Source organism: Perognathus longimembris, chromosome 10, assembly GCF_023159225.1.
Source record: "Perognathus longimembris pacificus isolate PPM17 chromosome 10, ASM2315922v1, whole genome shotgun sequence".
NCBI classification, from domain to species: Eukaryota; Metazoa; Chordata; class Mammalia; order Rodentia; family Heteromyidae; genus Perognathus; species Perognathus longimembris.
The window spans coordinates 67,950,725-67,970,004 of NC_063170.1; the positions used below are offsets into that span (position 1 = coordinate 67,950,725).

Here is a 19,280-nt window from a genome sequence, read left to right on the forward strand (position 1 = left end):
GACCGAGGTGATCGACAACACGCTCAACCCCGACTTCCTGCGCAAATTCGTCCTGGACTATTTCTTTGAGGAAAAGCAAAATCTGCGCTTCGATGTGTGAGGCCCCGCCCAGAAATGTGCCTTAGCCCCGCCCCCCGCCCTGGAGGGGCCCGGGATCCTGGTGACCACGCCCCCCGGCCCAGCTCGGCCCCAATCAGAAGGGCTCCACTTAGTCCCAGCCCCGCCCCACGCCCGGGCGAGCTCCGCCCCCCGGCGGCACCCAGCGCGCCCACCTCCCCGGCAGGTGCCCCCCTCCTTCCCCTCGAGGGCCAAGGCTCCCCTCCCCACACCCTCGCAGGGCCGGACTCCTTCCCCGCCTCTCCCCCACCCCGTCCCACCCCATGCTGGTTCGACTCTCTCCCCAGGTACAACGTCGATTCCAAAACCAACATCTCCAAACCGGTAAGCAAGCGGCCCCTTGTGGGCCGTCTGTGCCCACCCAGGTGCCCAGGTGTCCCCAACAACCTCCCCAGAACTCCACCCACCCCACCCCACCCCACCTCTCCAGGCCCCCAGCCCGCACTCCCCGGCCTCTCCTGCTTGCGCCCTTCCTCATGACTTCTCTTCCTTCTTGGCCACCGCTGGGACCTGCAGAAGGTGAGGCTGAGTGAAGGGGGGGCCGGATGGGGGGGGACAGTGTGGTGAGCCCCAGAAGCGGAGCTGGCCCGGGGACAGGGCAGAGGCGCTGCCGGACCAGGGCTGGGCCGGCCGGGCCCTCCTCTCCTCTCCACCCCGGGGCCTCACCGACTGTGTGTCCTGGCGCAGGATTTCCTGGGACAGGCCTTCCTGGCCCTAGGAGAGGTGATCGGAGGCCAGGGCAGCCGTGTGGAGCGACCTCTCACGTGAGCTGAAAGGGAAGGGATGGAGGGGGGGAAGGGGGGGCCCTCCAAGATTTTCCCTCCCAAAGATGGTGCTGTCCTGTATCAGTGGAGGTTGGGACTAGCACTGGTCAGGAGCCTGCCCTATGGCCCAAGACCCCCTGGGAGAAAGCTGGATCTCTAGGGTTTGCTCAAGGCCATCTCAGGCTGGGCAAGTCCCCATCTTGTCGCTCGTTCTTAAGTCTCACCGAACCTTTCGGGTCCACTTCCAAGCCCTAGTCCATGGGGAAGCTTTTAGGAACTAAACCAAATTCTCTGGCATGGCCATGACATTCCTCACAAACCACATTAGCCCGTTCTAGACACCTGTTCCAGGCATCAGGGAGCCACCTATTCTACCACCTGTACTGAGGCGGTACTCGGGTTCAAGGAGCCCGAGTTGAAGGGGTGTACATACAAAGCCCCGTCTCCCACACCCCCCCCCCACAACCTCCAGGAGCTAGTGTGTTATTCAACGGGATGGTCAGGAAGCACTCAGAGGCCGGCTTCACCGAGGGGGGAGGAGCACGCTGCAGGCAGAGCACAGCTCCTTTGAGAGATGGCAGGGGGGTGAGGTTGGAGGAAGGAGAATTACCAGTGAGGGCCTTGTAGCCGCTGGGGACTTGAGCTTTTACTCTGATGGGGGTCAAGGCGGAGGTCTCAGGCGAGGAGTGACCATACTGACTGCCGTGGGAACAAAACAAACCAAGGTAGAAGCAAGGAGCAATTAGAAGGTTAATAGAGTCCGGAATGACGGTGCTTGTCTGTAATCCCAACTACTTGGAGGGATTGAGGTTCCAAGCCACCCCTGCCAGAAGTTTTTGAGACCTTAACTCCAAAGCTAGCCAGTGTGATGGAATATGCCTACGGTCTCCGCTATCAGGAGGTGAAGGTAGAAGGATCTTGCTCTAAGCCAGATCTGACCCTGCCTGCAAACAAAAGCCAAAGGACTAGAAGATGTGGCTCAGATGATAAAGCACTTGCCTAGCAATCAGGAGGCTGTGAGTTCAATTCTGAGTCTACAGAAAAAGGTTATTATCCACTGCCACTGCACAGGTAGCATGCTATAAAGGAGTGGAGAAGTGGTCATTTCTGGATATATTTGGAAGGAGGAGCTGACAGGTTCCTGACAGAGTGGCTGAGTGAGAGAGAAATAGAGCAGCTGCTGTAGAGATCAAGGCCTTTGGCTTGAGAAACAGGAAGGAGAATTGTGCCACCAGTCTAAATGATCTTACAGGCTCACGTCTGAAATCCTAGCTACTTCAGGAGGCTAAGAATTGAGGATCCTAGTTCAAAACCAGCCCCAGCATAAGACTATTATCTCTAATTAACCACCATAAAGCCAAAAGTGGAATTGTGACTGAAGTGGTACAGCACCAGCCTTTAGCAAAAAAATAAAAAAAGTTCAGTGATAACACCTAGGCCAAACCCCAGTTCAAACCCCAGTACTGGCATGTACATGTGCACACACACACACACACACGTACACACACACACACGCAATGGAGGAGCTACCTGGGAGAAGGACTCACTTAGCAGTTAAGTCTGAATTTCTTACGTTCTATCATATGTCAAAGGGATGTATCAAAAAAACAGTAAGATACATGAGATATAGATGCTGAGGTGTTTTTCTGAGGCCTAGAGACTTTTTCTTTCTTGTTATCTTCTTAAAGGACACAGCTATTATTAGTGCTTTCTGTTGTTTTCTGAAAACATACACTGATGAACAAGTGTGGGAGTTTTATGTTTACCTTCTAAGTCTTGCAAGGCTAAAGATATTCTTCTTAATGTCAGCCATGATGGCAATCACTGTACAAAAGATCACCCACCCTCACAAAAATGGCCACATTACAACAAAAAAATTGTGGACTTTTTCTTTTAAGAATACAAAAGGGGGCTGGGAATATGGCCTAGTGGCAAGAGTGCTTGCCTTGTATACATACATGAAGCCCTGGGTTCAATTCCCCAGCACCACATATATAGAAAATGGCCAGAAGTGGCGCTGTGGCTCAAGTGGCAGAGTGCTAGCCTTGAGCAAAAAGAAGCCAGGGACAGTGCTCAGGCCCTGAGTCCCAAGCCCCAAGACTGGCAAAAGAATACAAAAGTTTCCAGGTGTGGTGCTATACACCTATAACCCCAGCACTGAGGACGCAGGGGCAGGATGAATCATAAGTTTAAGGCCAACCTAGGCTACACAGAAAGACAGTCTCAAAAAGATGACGCAGGCATAGAGCGGTAGCTCAGTGTTACAGCACATGTTCACCATGTGCAAGGCTGTGGGTTCAATCTCAAGACAGCAAAACACAGATGATCAACAGATAGAAAAATAAATGGATAATCTCCCTGCTTTTTTTGCTGGCGCTTTACCACTTGAATATCCAGTTTGGCATTTTGCTGGCTTGTTGGAGATGGAGTCTCTTGGACTTTTTCTGCCTAGGCAGGCTTGAAACCTCAATCATCAGATCTCTGTTTCCAGAGGAGCTAGGTGTGAGCCATGGGCTCCCAGCTTGTAATTTATTGGGTTTTTTTGTTTGTTTGTTTTTGCCAGTCTTGAGGCTTGAACTCAGGGCCTGAGCACTGTCCCTGAGCTGCTTCTGTTCAAGGTCAGCGCTCTACCACTTGAGCCACAGCGCTACTTCTGGCTTTTTCTGTGTATGTGGCACTGAAGAATCGAACCCAGGGCTTCATGCGTGCTAGGCAAGCACTCTACCACTCAGCCACCTTCCCAGCCTGTCTTCCTGTCACTGGCTGCGTGAGGGTGGAGGGGGCGTGGCAATGCCACGGAGCACATCTGTGAGGGTGGAGGGGGCGTGGCAATGCCACAGAGCACATCTGTGAGGGTGGAGGGAGGCGTGGCAATGCCACGGAGCACATCTGGTGAGCTAGAGGCCGTGGGCTGAGCAGCAGCGTGGCTCCCGGGCAGTGTGCAGGACCTTCACAAGTCTGTGGCTATGCATTTGAAAGCAAGGCCCAGTTCACACGAGGGTGTGCTTTCCTCTGGCCATGTTCAGGAGCTGTGGGCCATAGGGGTGAGATCGCATCTTCACTATGTGAAGCCCGGGCTGGCCTGGAACTTCTGATCCATCTGCCTCAAACTCCACAATCCCCAGATTACAGGCATGTCCCACCACTCCTGGCCCTTTGCCTAAATAACCAAATTTCACAAGCTTCAGAAGGCACAGACCTACCCACACTGGCCTCTTGCCTTGGGTCTGAACAGACTCCTGCCTACTGGCTTTGACATTCCACTCCCCCCGGGAAGCTCGCTGAGGGCTGGCAGCGTTGGAAAATCATGGCGGCGCCAGGGTCTGCAGTGAAGGATACACCTGTCATACCTAGAATGTTTACAGTTGCTCTTTCTTCTAATCATTGTGCTCCACCAAAGCCTTTCATGGGTAGTCTTGATTCCCATTTCATGGAGAAGAAAACCAAGTACCTTGCTGGGGGTCACACGGCTTGAAAAATCATCCAATCCAGTCTGAGTCCACTCGTTCTAAATTGCCTTTGTCACCCTAGCGTGAGGAGATTTCCTCTAGCCCCCTCCCAAGTCAACACTGGACCATTCTCCACTGGTACAGAAGGGGGCCCGCATACAGGACGGTCAATACATAGCCAACTGAGTCCCCGGGTCCACCCCACCCCCAGATTGGCTGCTCCAGCCCTTGTTGCCTAATTCCCCCCTCTTCTGCTTCCAGGGGTGTGCCAGGCAAGAAGTGTGGGACCATTCTGCTGACCGCAGAGGAGCTCAGCAATTGTCGGGTGAGTACGGGGCACCTGCTAGACTCAGGAGCTCCCTTCTCCCTCCCAGACTCCCTTCAGGGGGCCAGAGAAAGGCTGGGGGAAGTCTGGCTTTCAACACACTCGCTCTCCGTGCCTAGGACATTGCCACCATGCAGCTGTGTGCAAACAAGCTCGACAAGAAGGACTTCTTTGGGAAATCAGACCCCTTCCTCGTGTTCTACAGGAGCAATGAGGATGGCACGTGAGTCGTGCCCCGTGCCCCGCAGGCTACATATGCAGCCCATGCCTAGCCTGGGGGATCTTGGGACTCTACCAGAGTTGGGCTTCTGGGAGTGTGGCTTAGCCGTAGCGCTCGCCTAGCAGGCATGAAGCCCTGGCTTCCACTGCTCAGCACCACATACACAGAAAAGGTGGGAAGTGGCACGGTGGCTCAAGTGGTAGAGCGCCAGCCTTGAGCAAAAGCTCAGGGACAGTGCCCAGGCCCTGAGTTCAAACCCTAGGGCTAACAAAACAACCACAACCAAAGGGTCGGGCTGTCTACCTCTGTCCCAGTCCTCCCTCCAGGTAAGTTCCAATCTCGGGCTCCCTTCCAGGTTCACCATCTGCCACAAGACAGAGGTTGTGAAGAACACGCTGAACCCCGTGTGGCAGCCGTTCAGCATCCCGGTGCGGGCGCTGTGCAACGGAGACTATGACAGGTCTGCTTCAGGACCAGCCGCGGGGGAAGGGCCCCAGGGCGGCGGGGGTGGGGGTGGGGGGGCAAAGGTTGAACCTAGGCGAATGCATGTCTAAAAGGATCACTAGAAGTCGGGCACTGGGGGCTGGGAAGGTGGCTTAGTGGTCGTGTGCTTGCCTAGCACGCAGGAAGCCCTGGGTTCGATTCCTCAGCACCACATACACAGAAAAGGCCAGAAGTGGCGCTGTGGCTCAAGTGGTGGAGCGCTATCTAGCCTTAAGCATGGAAAGGCTCAGGGATAGAGCCCAGGCCCTGAATTCAAGGTCCAGGATGGGTGAAAGAAAGAAAGAGAAAAAGTTGGGCGCTGGTGGCTCACATCTATAATCCTAGCTACTCAGGAGGCTGAGATCTGAGGATCACAGTTTGAAGCCAGCCCAGAAAAGAAAGTCTATGAGACTCTTCTAATTAAACACCTGAAAGCCAGAAGAGGCGCTGTGACTCAAAGTGGTAGAGGACTGGCCTTGAGCACAAGAGCTCAAGGAGAGCATTCGGGCCCCAGGACTGACGAATAAATGAAGAATGAATAGATAAATAAACATCAGCTCCATCACTTACTAACTGCAATCTTAGCCACATTACCTTGGCTGTCCTTCCCTCCCTCCTTCCTTCCTTCTTTCCTTCCTCTCTTCTCTTCCTCTTTTCTCTTCTTCCTTCTTTCTCTTTTTCTTCCATATCTGATTCCTCATCCAAAAGTATCACTAATAGTACTTACTCCTTTTTTTTTTTGCCAGTCCTGCGGCTTCCACTCAGGGCCTGGGCACTGTCCCTAAGCTTCTTTTGCTCAAGGCTTGTGCTCTACCACCTGAGCCACGGGCACCACTTCCAGCTTTTTCTGTGTATGTGGTACTGAGGAATCGAACCCAGGGCTTCATGCATGCTAGGCAAGCACTCGACCACTAAGCCCCATTCCTAGCCCTAGTACTTACTCTTATAGAGTGAAATTGCTAAATTAAATGAGATAATCTTTGGAAGCGCTGAGAAAAAAATATCTGGAATAGAAAGGTCAATAGATGGTAGAAGAGTCATAGCTCTGATGGCAATGGGAATGAATAGAAGGAGGAGACAGGTACAGGCTGGACCATTGAATAAAAAGATGGAAGGAGGAAGGTTGAAAAATGAACCGGGAGATGGAAGGGAGGATGACCAGGGTTTGGTGCAAATGCCTCTAGGATTTATTATGCATGGTGGAGCCTGTGTTTATCTTGCATATTTCAGAACAGTGAAGATCGACGTATACGACTGGGATCGAGATGGAAGGTAGAACTGCCCCCATACATCCCCTTCTCCTGTACTTAACCTAGATACCTCCCCGTAAGTCTGGCACACTCACTAGGAACCCCCAAAACGCCTGGGGGACCGAGGGAGATGGTCGGTGCCTGGGGCTGGGCACCGCCATCCCGAGTCCCCCCCAGCACTAGCTGCTGCCTCCTTACAGCCACGACTTCATCGGCGAGTTCACCACCAGCTACCGGGAGCTGAGCAAGGCCCAGAATCAGTTCACCGTGTATGAGGTGAGAGCCCCAGCCCGGCCCGGCTGGCCCGCCGGGGGAGCCCGGACTCCGGCCTCCCGCCATGGCTGTCGCCCTCCTCCGCTCAGGTACTGAACCCTCGGAAGAAATGTAAGAAGAAGAAGTACGTCAACTCGGGAACCGTGAGTGCTCCCCAGAGCCCTGGCCTCCCTGTCCTCCCCCTTCTGCCCCCGCGACCAATACCTGACCGTGGGGGGAGGGGAGACAGCGGTACACATCGCCTGGCTACGGGAATGGCGGGCAGCAGGTGGCACTGTGGACATCGTTCTTTGCCCTTTTTTATTATTATTATTAAACTTTCACCTAGGAAAGATTTTTATAGAATTAAAAAAAAGACAACCTTAAGTTGCATTGCAAATGTAATATAGGTTCCAATTCCAAAGGCATTGCTGCCTTCCAGCTTCCCCTTCCAGAACTAAACGTGGTAGGCCGGACTGGCATCGAAGTAGAGTCCCGGGCCTCAGGCCGTAAGCCTCTCTCCCTGCGGCTGCCCCTCCCAAAGCGGCGGGGCGGCCTCCTCTGTCCCGCAGGTGACGCTGCTGTCCTTCTCTGTGGACTCCGAATTCACTTTTGTGGATTACATCAAGGGAGGGTTAGTCACAGACCCAGCGCTGACGGCCCAGCAGTGGGCTCTGTGTGCGTGTGTGTGTGTGTGTGTGTGTGTGTGTGTGTGTGTGTGTGTGTGTCCAGTCATAATCTGGGTGCTGTCCCTTAGCATTGTTACTTAAGACTAGCACTCTACCACTTGAGCTACAGTTCTACTTCTGGCTTTCTTTTTGGTGGTGAATTGAGAATGAGTCCCATAAACGCTTTTGCCCAGGCTGGCTTTGAACCACAGTCCTCAGATCTCAAGTCTCCTGAGTTGCTAGAATGACAGGTGTGTTCTACCAGCACCTGACTCACCTTTCTTATTTATCAAAGGTGTATAAAGCGCAAAATGTCATGGCTCTTGGTTCTCTTTATAGGGCTGCCTTCTAGCCCCCGCCCCCCCAAGATGGCTGCCGGACCAGTCGTCTTCAATGGTGGCCTCAGCGACCTGAATGGGGCCCAGATAAACGTTATGGCTGGAGCTGGGCACCGGTGGCTCACGCCTGTAATCACAGTTACTCAGGAGGCTGAGATCTGAGAATCATGGTTCAAAGCCAGCCCAGGCAGAAAAGCCTGTGAGACTCATATATCCAATTAACCACCAGAAAACCTGAAGTGGCACTGTGGCTCAAAGTGGTAGAGCTGAAGAACTCAGGGACAGCGCCCAGGCCCAGAGTTCAAGCCCCACAATGGACAAAAAAAAAAAAAAAAAGTTATGGCTAGGAGCTGGGTATATATAGCCAGTGGTAGAGCATGCACTCAATACCTTCAAGGTGCTAGACCCAATCCCAGCGCGCACACACACACATACACACACACACACACACACACACACACACACACACACACACACACACACACACAAAGTTATAGGTCGACAGGAAGGAGAGATCAAGAGAAATGGAAAGCAAAGCAGACTCTAATGGACATTTTTGCTTGGTAGTGTAGAGGCAGGCAGGCAAACTGCTTCTCTGCACCTTCCTTTTCCCCTGTGAAGAATGGAGATTTGAATGACTACTGCAGGGCTACAAAAAGGGTTAAGCGACCCATGATGCACTTGTCACAAGGTGGCATTTCATTCCTATCCCAACTGTGGCCTGCGCACCCGCAGTGTCAGCATCACTCGGGACATCCGTCCGTCCACCTAAACTGCCTGGATCAGAACCTACAAGTTAGCATGAGCTGTAGGTGGTGTGGATGCACATTTGTGTTTGAGAAATACTGTTGTCACCGCAACTGATCCCTCCCGACGCAAGCCATGTCCTTCCCCAACAGGACACAGCTGAACTTCACCGTGGCGATTGACTTCACAGCTTCCAATGGTGAGGAATGGATGGGGCATGGGGGGGTGGGGAGGTGGTTTCGGCGGAAGGGTGCTAAGGAATGCCTATCAGGGAATAAGGGTTTCCCACCCCAAGAAGCCCACATTTATGTAATGCCCCGCCAGGATGGTTCAGGTAGGAGAGAGAGACCATTGAGCGTAAGATGGAGGAGATAGATAAATCAAGCCAGGTGGAAAGGATAGGTAACTCAACTGGCAGAAGAGTAAGCAGATTTGGGAGAGAATGGGGTATTAGGAGAGGTGGGCAAGTGAACAGGAGGTAAAAAAGCAGTGGGTGAGCGGGTGAATACAATAGACTGGATAAGCAGATGCATGGATGGTGTGTTGGCAGACAGCTATTCTAAGTTGAGGAAATAACAGATAAGTAGGCAGAGGAACAGATCAGTGGACAAGAGAATTGGGCCTATATGAGAACAGATAAGCAAGTGGGTGAATGGAATGGACAGGGATGGCTGGCTGGATAAAATGATGTGACTATACAGATGGAGAGAAAAGGAAGATAAGTGGTGGATGGGTGGGTGGATGGCTTAATTCTTTTTTTTTTTTTTTGGCCAGTCCTGGGGCTTGGACTCAGGGCCTGAGCACTGTCCCTGGCTTCTTCTTGCTCAAGGCTAGCACTCTGCCACTTGAGCCACAGCGCCACTTCTGGCCATTTTCTGTATATGTGGTGCTGGGGAATCGAACCCAGGGCCTCATGTATACGAGGCAAGCACTCTTGCCACTAGGCCATATCCCCAGGCCCTGGATGGCTTAATTCTTAAGAGAATGTAGATAGGAAAAGAGATGGATGGGTAGATTGAAAACGGATTTATGGCCGGGTGAATGGGTAGATGGACATGTGGGTAAATGGTTAAGTGAGAGAACACATGGGTGGAGGGGAGATAAATGGATAGATGGCTGGATACATACAAGGAGAAGGAAATGAATGACCGTGTGGGTGATCAGGTGACCACAAGGCTGGGGCTCCTGTGTCCCTACAGGGAATCCCCTGCAGCCCACCTCCCTGCACTACGTGAGTCCCTACCAGCTCAGCGCCTACGCCATGGCCCTCAAGGCGGTGGGGGAGATCATCCAGGACTATGACAGTGACAAGCTCTTCCCAGCCTATGGCTTTGGGGCCAAGCTGCCCCCCGAGGGGAGGATCTCTCACCAGTTTCCCCTGGTACGGTCTGCCCCCCACCCACAACAGGACGGACGGGTTTCCCTTTCAAGGGCTACCAAGGGCAGCAAGCGGCGAGAGGGGGCACCGTGGGCTCCGAGGGAAGCTGGAAGGGACAGGAGGGGGATGGAAGGAGCGAGCTGGGATCAGAGCATTCCCGGGCGTTACCCTGCATGGCTCAGCTTGGCAGGACTCTTTCTCTTCCACAGAACAACAACGACGAGGACCCCAACTGCGCGGGCATCGAGGGCGTGCTGGAGAGTTATTTCCAGAGCCTGCGCACCGTGCAGCTCTACGGGCCCACCTACTTTGCTCCTGTCATCAATCAGGTGGCCAGGTATGGAGAGTGGGGGGAATTATCCCCAAAGGACAGTCCAGTCCACTATGGGTGGACTCGGGTCTAGCCACGCTCTGGTACTTAATACCAGGGAGGGCGTCAACCAGCTGCCCACTGGGAGAGACAGTCCAGCCTCCAGACAGCCTTGAGTTTCCATAAGAGAGAGAAGAGGGCACTGGTGGCTCCCACCTGTAATCCTCGCTACTCAGGAGGTTGAGATCCAAGGATTGCGGTTCAAAGCCCGCCCAGAGAGACAAATCTGTGAGGCTCTTATCACCAGTTAACAAGCAAAAATCCAGAAGTGGTGATGTGGCTCAAGTGGTAGAGCACCAGCCTTGAGCAGAAAAGCCAAGTGAGACACAAACCCCAGTACTTGTGCACACACGCACACACACACATGCACAGAATACACACACGCATACACACAAAGTAGTGAAATTGACTGGCACACAGTATAAACATATATATGGATGTAACAACAGAATTCCTCCCTCTAATCCTAGACCTGAGGATCAAAACCAGACAGGGCAGGAAAGTCCGTGAGACCCGAATCTCCAGTTCACCACACAAAACAAGCCAGAAATATAGTTGAGGATCCAGTGGTCAAGAGAGCACTAGCCTTGAGTACAAAGGCGCAGGGTTAGTGCTCAGGCTCAGAGTTCGAGCCCCAAGTTACTCTGAGAGTAACTCTGGATATAAAAGGAATCCTTGACAAGCTTTCCTTATATATCCATAAAATAGAGTCAGATTTCATGTAGCATGTCACTGCTGGTTTTTTATTACTATAAAATATATATTATATCACATATGATTATATATAATATTTATTCTAAGTAATCATATACAATTATATTATTATAATTATTATTCCATTGTACACACTGGTTTCACTGTGACACTTCTATACATTCATACAACATATCGACATCACCCCCTCTTTCTTCTCCCTTCTCCCCTTCTTAAAGTAGTATCAGCGGGTGTCCCTTCTCTATTTTCATGTATGTTCATCAAGTACCTTGACCACATTCACCCCGATCACCCTCCTGCTGTTACCCCCACAAGCTCCAGTTTCACTTTCTGGTCACTCATTTTTTTTGTGTGTGTATATTAACTGAACCAAGGGTTTTCAACATGATATTTCACACATGCATCATATAATATGTTTTATGTTTTATTTATTTATTTTGGCCAGTCCTGGGACTTGAACTCAGGGCCTGAGCACTGTCCCTGGCTTCTTTTTGCTCAAGGCTAGCACTCTGCCACTTGAGCCACAGCGCCCCTTCTGGCTTTTTCTGCTTATGTGGTACTGAGTTGAACCTAGGGCTTCATGAATGCTATGCAAGCACTTTACCACTAAGCCACATTCCGAGACCTATAAGCTTTTTTTTTTTCTTGGTTGTTATTGCTATTAAACATTCGTGTGTGTGCATGCATGTGTGTGCTAGTGCCAGTCCCGGGGCTTGAACTCAGGGCCTACGCATTGTTTCTGGGCTTTTCTTGGTCAAGGCTTGTACTTTACCACTTGAACCATAGCTATACTTTCAGCTTTTTGCTAGCTAACTGGAGATAAAGAGTCTCACAGATTTTTCTGCCCTGTCTGGCTTGGAACAGTGATCTTCGGATCTCAGCCTACTGAATAGCTAGTATTGTAGGTATGAGCCACTGGTGCCTGGTTTTAAATCTATCCAGCTATCTATCTATCTATCTATCTATCTATCTATCTATCTATCTATCTATCTATCTACCTATCTACCTACCTATCTATCTAGTCTTTCTTTCTATCTAGCTACCAATTTACCCACCTACCTACTTGTCATCTGCCTTTAACAATCTAATCTTTGACAACTGTACTTATTTATTCACACAATAAAAGTCCTGTGAGGGGGCTGGGATGTAGCTCAGTGGCAAAGCACTTGCCTAGCTAGTGCAATGTCCTGGGTTTGATCTCCAGTGCCTCCCCCCCCCCCAAAAAAAAGACAAGAAAAAATTCCGTGAGGGTTGTATATCATGAGAATGGACTCTAGAACTAAACTACCTAAAATAAATTGATACACTGATTCTGCCATATGCTAGCTGTGTGGATTAGGCCAACACAACCTCTCTGTGCCTGTCTCTTCATTTGTAAAATGAGAATAATAGAAACAACATCTGTATCACAAGATTGTGGTTGGAGCCAGCACTGGTGGTTCACGCCTATAATCCTAGCTACTCAGGAGGCTGGAGTCTAAGGATCATGGTTTGAAGCCAGCCCGGGCAGGAAAGTCCATGAGACTCTTATCTCCATTTACCAGAAAACCGGAAGTGGTGCTGTGGCTCAAAGTGGTAAAGGGGCTAGCCTTGAACACAGAGAGGCTCAGGGACAGTGCCCAGGCCCTGAGTTCAAGCCCATCACACACACACACACACACACACACACACACACACACACAAAAAGATTGTGACTTGTGTCAACACAAGACTAGCATGTAGAGTTGAACCTACCACATCCTAAGTCATGCGAGGTTAGCTATTCCTGTCACTGTTGTCATCATTGTCGCTATTTCGAGACCATCTGCATGTGCTGGTTCTTTGTTGGGACCCTGGAGACTCACAGATCAATAAGACCTCATTCCTGCCCCTGGGGGCTCTTGCCTTTTTGCCTGCGACAAAGACAGAAGTATAAATAAATCATGACCTTCTGTAGGCCAGCTCTTCCCAGACTTTTCTAGCAAGTTGCCTACCAGCAAAGGCGAGAGACTCCATCCCTCTGAGGGAACCTGAGGGCACAACAGAAAGCAGCTAGGCTAAGAACATCTTTGAAGTCTCCATAGTTGATCCTACAAACCCATGCAGATTTTCTCTTCTTCCCACTATGTTTTCTTTTAATTTTTTTTGTGCCCCTCATGGGGCTTGAACTCAGGGCCTGGGCACTGTCCCTGAGATTTTTTGCTCAAGGCTAGCGTTTTTGCTCTACCACCTGAGCCATAGCCCCACTCTGGCTGGCTAATTTGGAGATGTGAGTCTCATGGACTTTCCTGCCCAGACAGGCTTTGAACTGCAATCCTCAGACCTCAGCCTCCTGAGTAGCTAGGGTTACAGGTATAAGCCACTGGTGCCCAGGACTGCTTTAAAAAACATCTTATAGATGTTGTACGTGTAGTTATTGCCATCTAGCTTCACCTATGAGAAGATGAAGCACAGTGGATTCATCCTTGGGCTCCCCTCACTTCCTCCAGTGTGAGAATCCTCTAGGAGGTGCAGCTAGCCCAGGTCTGTGCACAGGGCTGTATTCCACAGGCTGGAAGGCCCGGGCCTGCTGTAGATGGAGGGAGGGTGCCGAGGCTGGGAGAAAAACCAGCAAGTCAGTGGACCGCGGCGGATCTGACTGGACAGTGCAGGAGAATCCAGAAAGAAGCCAGGTGTGCACAGCAGTGGGAGCAAGCCTTTTGTCTCTGTTGACTGAGAGCAGCTTTGAACTCAGGCTTCATAGCCCCAAGGCTGCTGCTTAATGTCTCATACGAAAACAAGCTGGGCACCAGTGGCTCATTGCCTATAGTCCTAGCTATTCCTGAGGCTGAGAACTGAGGATCACTGTTCGAAGCCAGCACAGGGAGAAAAGCCAGAGAGAGAGACTTTTATCTCCAATTAACTTTTTTAAAAAAAAGTCGCTGGGTGCCAGTGGCTCACGCCTGTGATCCCAGCTACTCAGGAGGAGGCTGAGATGTGAGGATGATGGTTCGAAGCCAGCCTGAGCAGAAACGTCCCCATGAGACTCTTATCTCCAATGAACCACTCAAAAACTGGAAGTGGCACTGTGGCTCAAAGTGGTAGAGCGCTAGCCTTAAGCAAAAGAGCTCAGGGACAGCACTCAGGCCCCAAGTTCAAGTCCCAGGTCTGACAAAAATAAAGTCAGAAGTGGAGTGGTGGCTCAAATGGTAGAGCACTACCCTTGAGCAAAAACACTCAGGGACAGTGCCCAGGCCCTGAGGTCAAGCCCCGGAACTGGCCAGAAAAAAAAAAAAAGGAATAAAGAAGCTGGGTGGCAGTATCTCACGTCTGTAATTCTAGCTACATCTATTCTAGGCTGAGGTTGAGGTTGGAAGCCAGCCAGGCAGATAAATCCGAGAGACTCTCATCTCTAATTACCAAAAAGCCAGAAGTGGAGCTGTGGCTCGATGTATGCAAAACCTAGACAACAGCGCAAGGTCCTAGGTTTGACTCCAGTTCCAACACACACACACACACACACACACACACACACACACACACACGAATGAAAGAGTACTGTCTGCCCGTCTCATAGAGAGGCAGGGAGGATTACACTAGACCACCGCCTCCAGCGCGCAGGGACGATTGTGTTTCTTACAGTGTAGAGGCACAGGGCACAGCCCGGCCTCCCCACACGGGTCACCAGCTCCTCGGCGAACTTCCCGGATCTCAGTGGCAGCACCGGGAAGCCAAGGTGGACCTCCCGGGCTCCCAAGCCTTCCCCCACTCCAACGGCTCCCCCTGACACACGCATCAGGATCGGCCCTCACCCACCCGCCCAGCCTCAGCTCTCCTCGGTCGTTCCTCTCACGTGACTCCCACAACACCCTTGCCTCTGCACCTTTCAGGAACACCGTCCTCCTTGACCTTCCCATCCCTGCTGGAACCCCACCCACCAGTCGCCTGGCTAAATGCCACTCCCTTTTCCAAGTCTCCATTAGCCGTCGCTTTCTCGGCGCCCTAACCTCAGCGTTCCCCTGTGTGCGAGCGTCTGTCCCCCGAGGACGACGGCCTGTCCCTTGCTCCGTACTCAGCGCCCAGCTTGCTGCGGCACGTAGCGGATGTACGGGGACAGTTTGCGAAATGAGTGAGTTGTGAGAGTAAGTTCTAGGCCAGGAAGATGGGGCCAGAATCCAAGAAAGAGGCAGGAGCTGCTGAGCAGGATCCAAAGGATCCTGACCAACTCCCATCCTGAGCCCGGGGTAGACTGGGTCAGAACGATCTGGTTCTGCTCGCTCACCGTTGCCCTGGGGATTTCGGAGAGCACTGTCTAGTAGGCCCTTCAACCGTCATGGAAACGGTCTGTCTTGGGACTGGAATTCAGGAGACCACGGTCTGCTACTGCCTGCACCCTTCCTACCTTGTTTTCCTGAAATGCAAAATTGAGGGACCATGTGCGTGCACGCGTGCGTTCATACCGGAGTTTGAACTCGGGACCTCGTGCTCTGGCTTGGCTTTTTCACCCAAGGCTGGTGATCTACCACTTGAGCCACACCTCCACTTGGACTTTTAGCTGGTGAATTGGAGATAAGTGTCACAGACTTCCCGCCTGGGCTGGTTTTGAACCCTGATTCTCTAGGATCAGCTAGGATTCAGGCATAGTAACACCTGGTAGCCCAGTATCTAGCTTCAAACGTCACTCCCTTCAAGAAACCTTCCCCGCGGTCACGGTCACGCGCGGCTCTCGGTGGTCATTTCCCACTGCTCCTTGTGATCTTTGGGCTCATCTCAGCAGGAGGGCTTGCTTTTCCCTCCTCCATGTCCGCAGTACCCACCCTAGAAAGTGCTGGATGAGTGTTAGGTCAGAGATGGCAGAGGGGCCAGCGCAAGGTGTGGGGGAGCAGCCAGGGCCGCAGAGGCCTCGGGTCTGCCCACAGCCTGCACTGGCTGCGGAAGGAAGCGACGGCCCCTGTGCTTTCAGCCAGCTGCCCACCTCGTTCTCCCATGCAGGGCAGCAGCCAAGATCTCTGACGGTTCCCAGTACTATGTTCTGCTCATCATCACGGATGGGGTCATCTCGGACATGACGCAGACCAAAGAGGCCATCGTCAGCGTGAGTCTGGGGAGGGACGCTCGGGGGCTGTGGAGAGAGGGCTGTCGGGCTGGCCATTCCAAGCCAGTGGCAACTGCTGTTTCTAGAGAGTTGGCATTTGCCCTGATTCTCCAAGGGTTGCACTGCAGGAGAGGAGCGCTGAGCTCAGAGAAGGCCGATCTTGTATTATGGGCAGGAAGCAGGCCTATCTTGTGTACCAGTGGGAGACCTTTTAAAAATTATCCTCGAGGCTGGGAGTGTTGCTTAGTGGGAGAGTGCTTGCTTAGCATGCATGAAGCCCTGGGTTCGATTCCTCAGCACCACCTATGTAGACAAAGCCAGAAGTGGCGCTGTGGCTCAAGAGGTAGAGTGCTAGCCTTGAGGAAAAGGAGCTCAGGGACAGTGTCCAGGCCCTGAGTTCAAGCCTCAGGACTGGCAAATTAATTAATTAATTAAAATAAAAATTATACTTGAGTCAGTAAATGTTCTGCTCTAGAAGACACTGTTTATCCTTCCACATTGCTTGATAGATACACATCTTTCAAAAGAATAGTCTGCGCTGCATGCCTGTAGCTCACACTTATAATCCTGGCTATTTAGGAGGCTGAGATCTGAGGATCATGGTTCAAAGCCATCTTAGGCAGGAAAGTCTGTGAGACTCTTATCTCCAATTAACCACCAGAAAGCCAGAAGTGGAGCTAGGGCTCAAATGGCCGAGTGCTAGCCTTGAGCACAAAAGCTCAGGAACGAGGCCCAGGCCCAGAGTTCAAGCTTAAGTACAGCCTGGAACAAAGACAACTGGGGACTGCTCACAAGATGTACACCCGACACACAGAAAGGATTCCAAGCCACCTCTTTTGTCACAGCTGCTCACCCCAATCCTTCCCCTCTTCCCACAGGCCTCCTCGCTGCCCATGTCCATCATTATTGTTGGTGTGGGACCGGCTATGTTTGAGGGTGAGTAGAATGGAGGGGACTAGGAACTGGGGAGAACGGGAGGGGACTGGGCACTCGGGCCTACCGCACAAGGTCAGGGTGGACAGACATCCCTGTGGGAATCCTGAGTAAGTGACACACCTCCGACCCGTTTCCTCTTCAGAACCAAAGCTCATGATACCAGAACTTTCCCCTTGTCAGATTTCTAGGAGGGCAGATTTACTAGTATTGACATAGGTAATTCCACAATACGAGTATCTGTAGGCATTCGCATGGTGGCTCTGGAGAGGAGCTAAGACGCGGGGGTGGGGGGGGGACGGCAGGGGTTGGGGAGGCCAGTCAATCCAGGTGTCTTTCCTGCAGCAATGGAAGAACTGGATGGAGATGATGTACGTGTGTCCTCCAGGGGGCGCTATGCAGAGCGGGACATTGTTCAGGTAGGCCTGACGCGGGGGAGGAGGGAGAGGCTAAGTAGCCGCGGCCCTCACTTACTTTCCCCGTCCTTCCTCATTCATTTGGCAAGGTTGCTTCTGCTTGGTGGCTCTAAGGTAGAGATCTCCAAGGTCCCTGCCCTCTAGTGGAGGCAACGGGTAATGGACAATCACAGCTAAACACCCGCTGTGTTTATGCTAGGGCCAATGCCACTCTAAGTGCAGCCAATAGTAGGGAACCTACCTTGGAGATCGGGGGAGGCTTCTGTGAGGAAGTGACCTGTGAGCTGAGTCCTGAAGGAGTTCTAAATCTCACAGGCAGAGAAGTGGCCTGTGAGAAGGCCCAGGGGCTCCAAGCAGGGTAGCGGATCTACTGAGCTAGAGGAAGGAGCCTTGACAGTGCTTTCAAAGGACTTTACAAGAATGGACAAGACTGTCAGACTTGCATGTTCAAGGAATCTGTCTGCTTCCTGGAGGGAAGCTTCCAGAAAGGCAGGAGGAAAATCATAAAGAGCATGGGGTAAGAGTGGCATGTGTTTACGATTATACTGAAATGTACTGGAAGACAAAGGAGAAGTCTAGCAACATTTTTAAAAAGACTACTGTGGGGCTGGGAATGTGGCTTAATGGTAGAGTGCTTGCCTAGCACGCACAGAAACCCTGGGTTCGATTCCTCAGCACCACATACACAGAAAAGGCCAGAAGTGGTATTGTGACCCAAGTGGTAGAGTGCTAGCCTTGAACAAAAGAAGCTCAGGGACCGTGCTCAGGCCCTGAGTTCAAGCCCCAGGACTAGCCAAAAAAACCAAAACGCAACTTAGCAATACGCACCTACGGATGACGTCGGCAGGAGTATTTCAGTGGACTGCACAAAGCGGGCGGAATAAAACAAATCCAGAGATGAGGGGAGAGGACAGTGCAGTACTTAGAAAGCGATGTGGAGGATTAAAGGCGAATCCTCCCCGCTACGCCTTCGCCTGACCTAGGGCTCACAGCTTCCCGTCTGGGTCTGTCCTAGTTCGTCCCATTCCGAGACTACGTCGACCGATCCGGGAACCAGGTTCTGAGCATGGCCCGACTGGCCAAGGACGTGCTGGCCGAGATCCCCGAGCAGCTTCTGTCCTACATGCGGACGCGGGACATCCAGCCTCGGCCCCCACCCCCCGCCAACCCCAGCCCCACCGCGGGTCCAGGCCAGCCGTGAGGAGTCCACCCATTCAACACCTCGCCATCTGCTTGTTTGCTCACCCCCTGCTGACAGCCAGCGGCGCCCCCCCGGAGCTCTGGGCCCCCCTGGGAGGGCAGTCCAGTGATCAGTGCTGGCTGGCGACGAGTCCACCCGGCCCACAGCGCAAGGGCCGGGCACTGTCACCGCCTCCTTGCCTTCATGCCAACAATAAAGCTGATCTTTACGCCGCCTCTGTGTCATGGGTCTCGGGAGAAAAAGACTAGGAAGACCACGAGAGCCACACTACGAGGGCGTGAGAAAGGAAAGGCTTCTGCGGGGTTACACACTCATCCAAGCACTTCGTCATGCAAGGCAAACATTTTTTAAATAATAAGAAATAGTGTGTGTGTGTGTGTGTGTGTGTGTGTGTGTATGTATGTGAGATTCTCAGGAGACAGATATATAACTTTCATCAGATTCTCACAAGGATTCCTGACCTGAGAAGAAATTGGCTTTATCAGAAAAAAAAAGGGGGGGGAGGCTGGGAATGTGGCTTTGGAATAGAGTGCTTGCCTAGCATGCATGAAGACCTGGGTTCAATTCCTCGGTACCACATACACAGAAAAGGCCAGATCTCA

At 52.0% G+C, this 19,280-nt stretch overlaps 1 protein-coding gene across 2 annotated transcripts; it reads left to right on the forward strand.

Moving 5' to 3' along the window:
• The first annotated feature begins 549 nt into the window (after positions 1 to 549).
• Cpne9 (copine family member 9) lies at positions 550 to 18,731 on the forward strand. Of its 2 annotated transcripts, XM_048356253.1 has the most exons (16): positions 550 to 636; positions 805 to 881; positions 4,592 to 4,655; positions 4,775 to 4,878; positions 5,231 to 5,335; positions 6,589 to 6,630; positions 6,809 to 6,884; positions 6,971 to 7,024; positions 7,433 to 7,494; positions 8,766 to 8,812; positions 9,813 to 9,994; positions 10,201 to 10,328; positions 16,026 to 16,128; positions 17,007 to 17,064; positions 17,407 to 17,480; positions 18,493 to 18,731. In XM_048356253.1, the coding sequence occupies exons 4-16, from the start codon at positions 4,787 to 4,789 to the stop codon at positions 18,676 to 18,678; spliced, it is 1,209 nt and encodes a 402-aa protein (XP_048212210.1). In that variant the 5' UTR covers positions 550 to 636; positions 805 to 881; positions 4,592 to 4,655; positions 4,775 to 4,786; the 3' UTR covers positions 18,679 to 18,731. The 2 variants fall into 2 exon arrangements, with proteins under 2 accessions (XP_048212210.1, XP_048212211.1); XM_048356254.1 differs by lacking the exons at positions 805 to 881; positions 4,592 to 4,655 and having other exon boundaries at positions 598 to 636; positions 4,705 to 4,878.
• Positions 18,732 to 19,280: the final 549 nt, after the last annotated feature.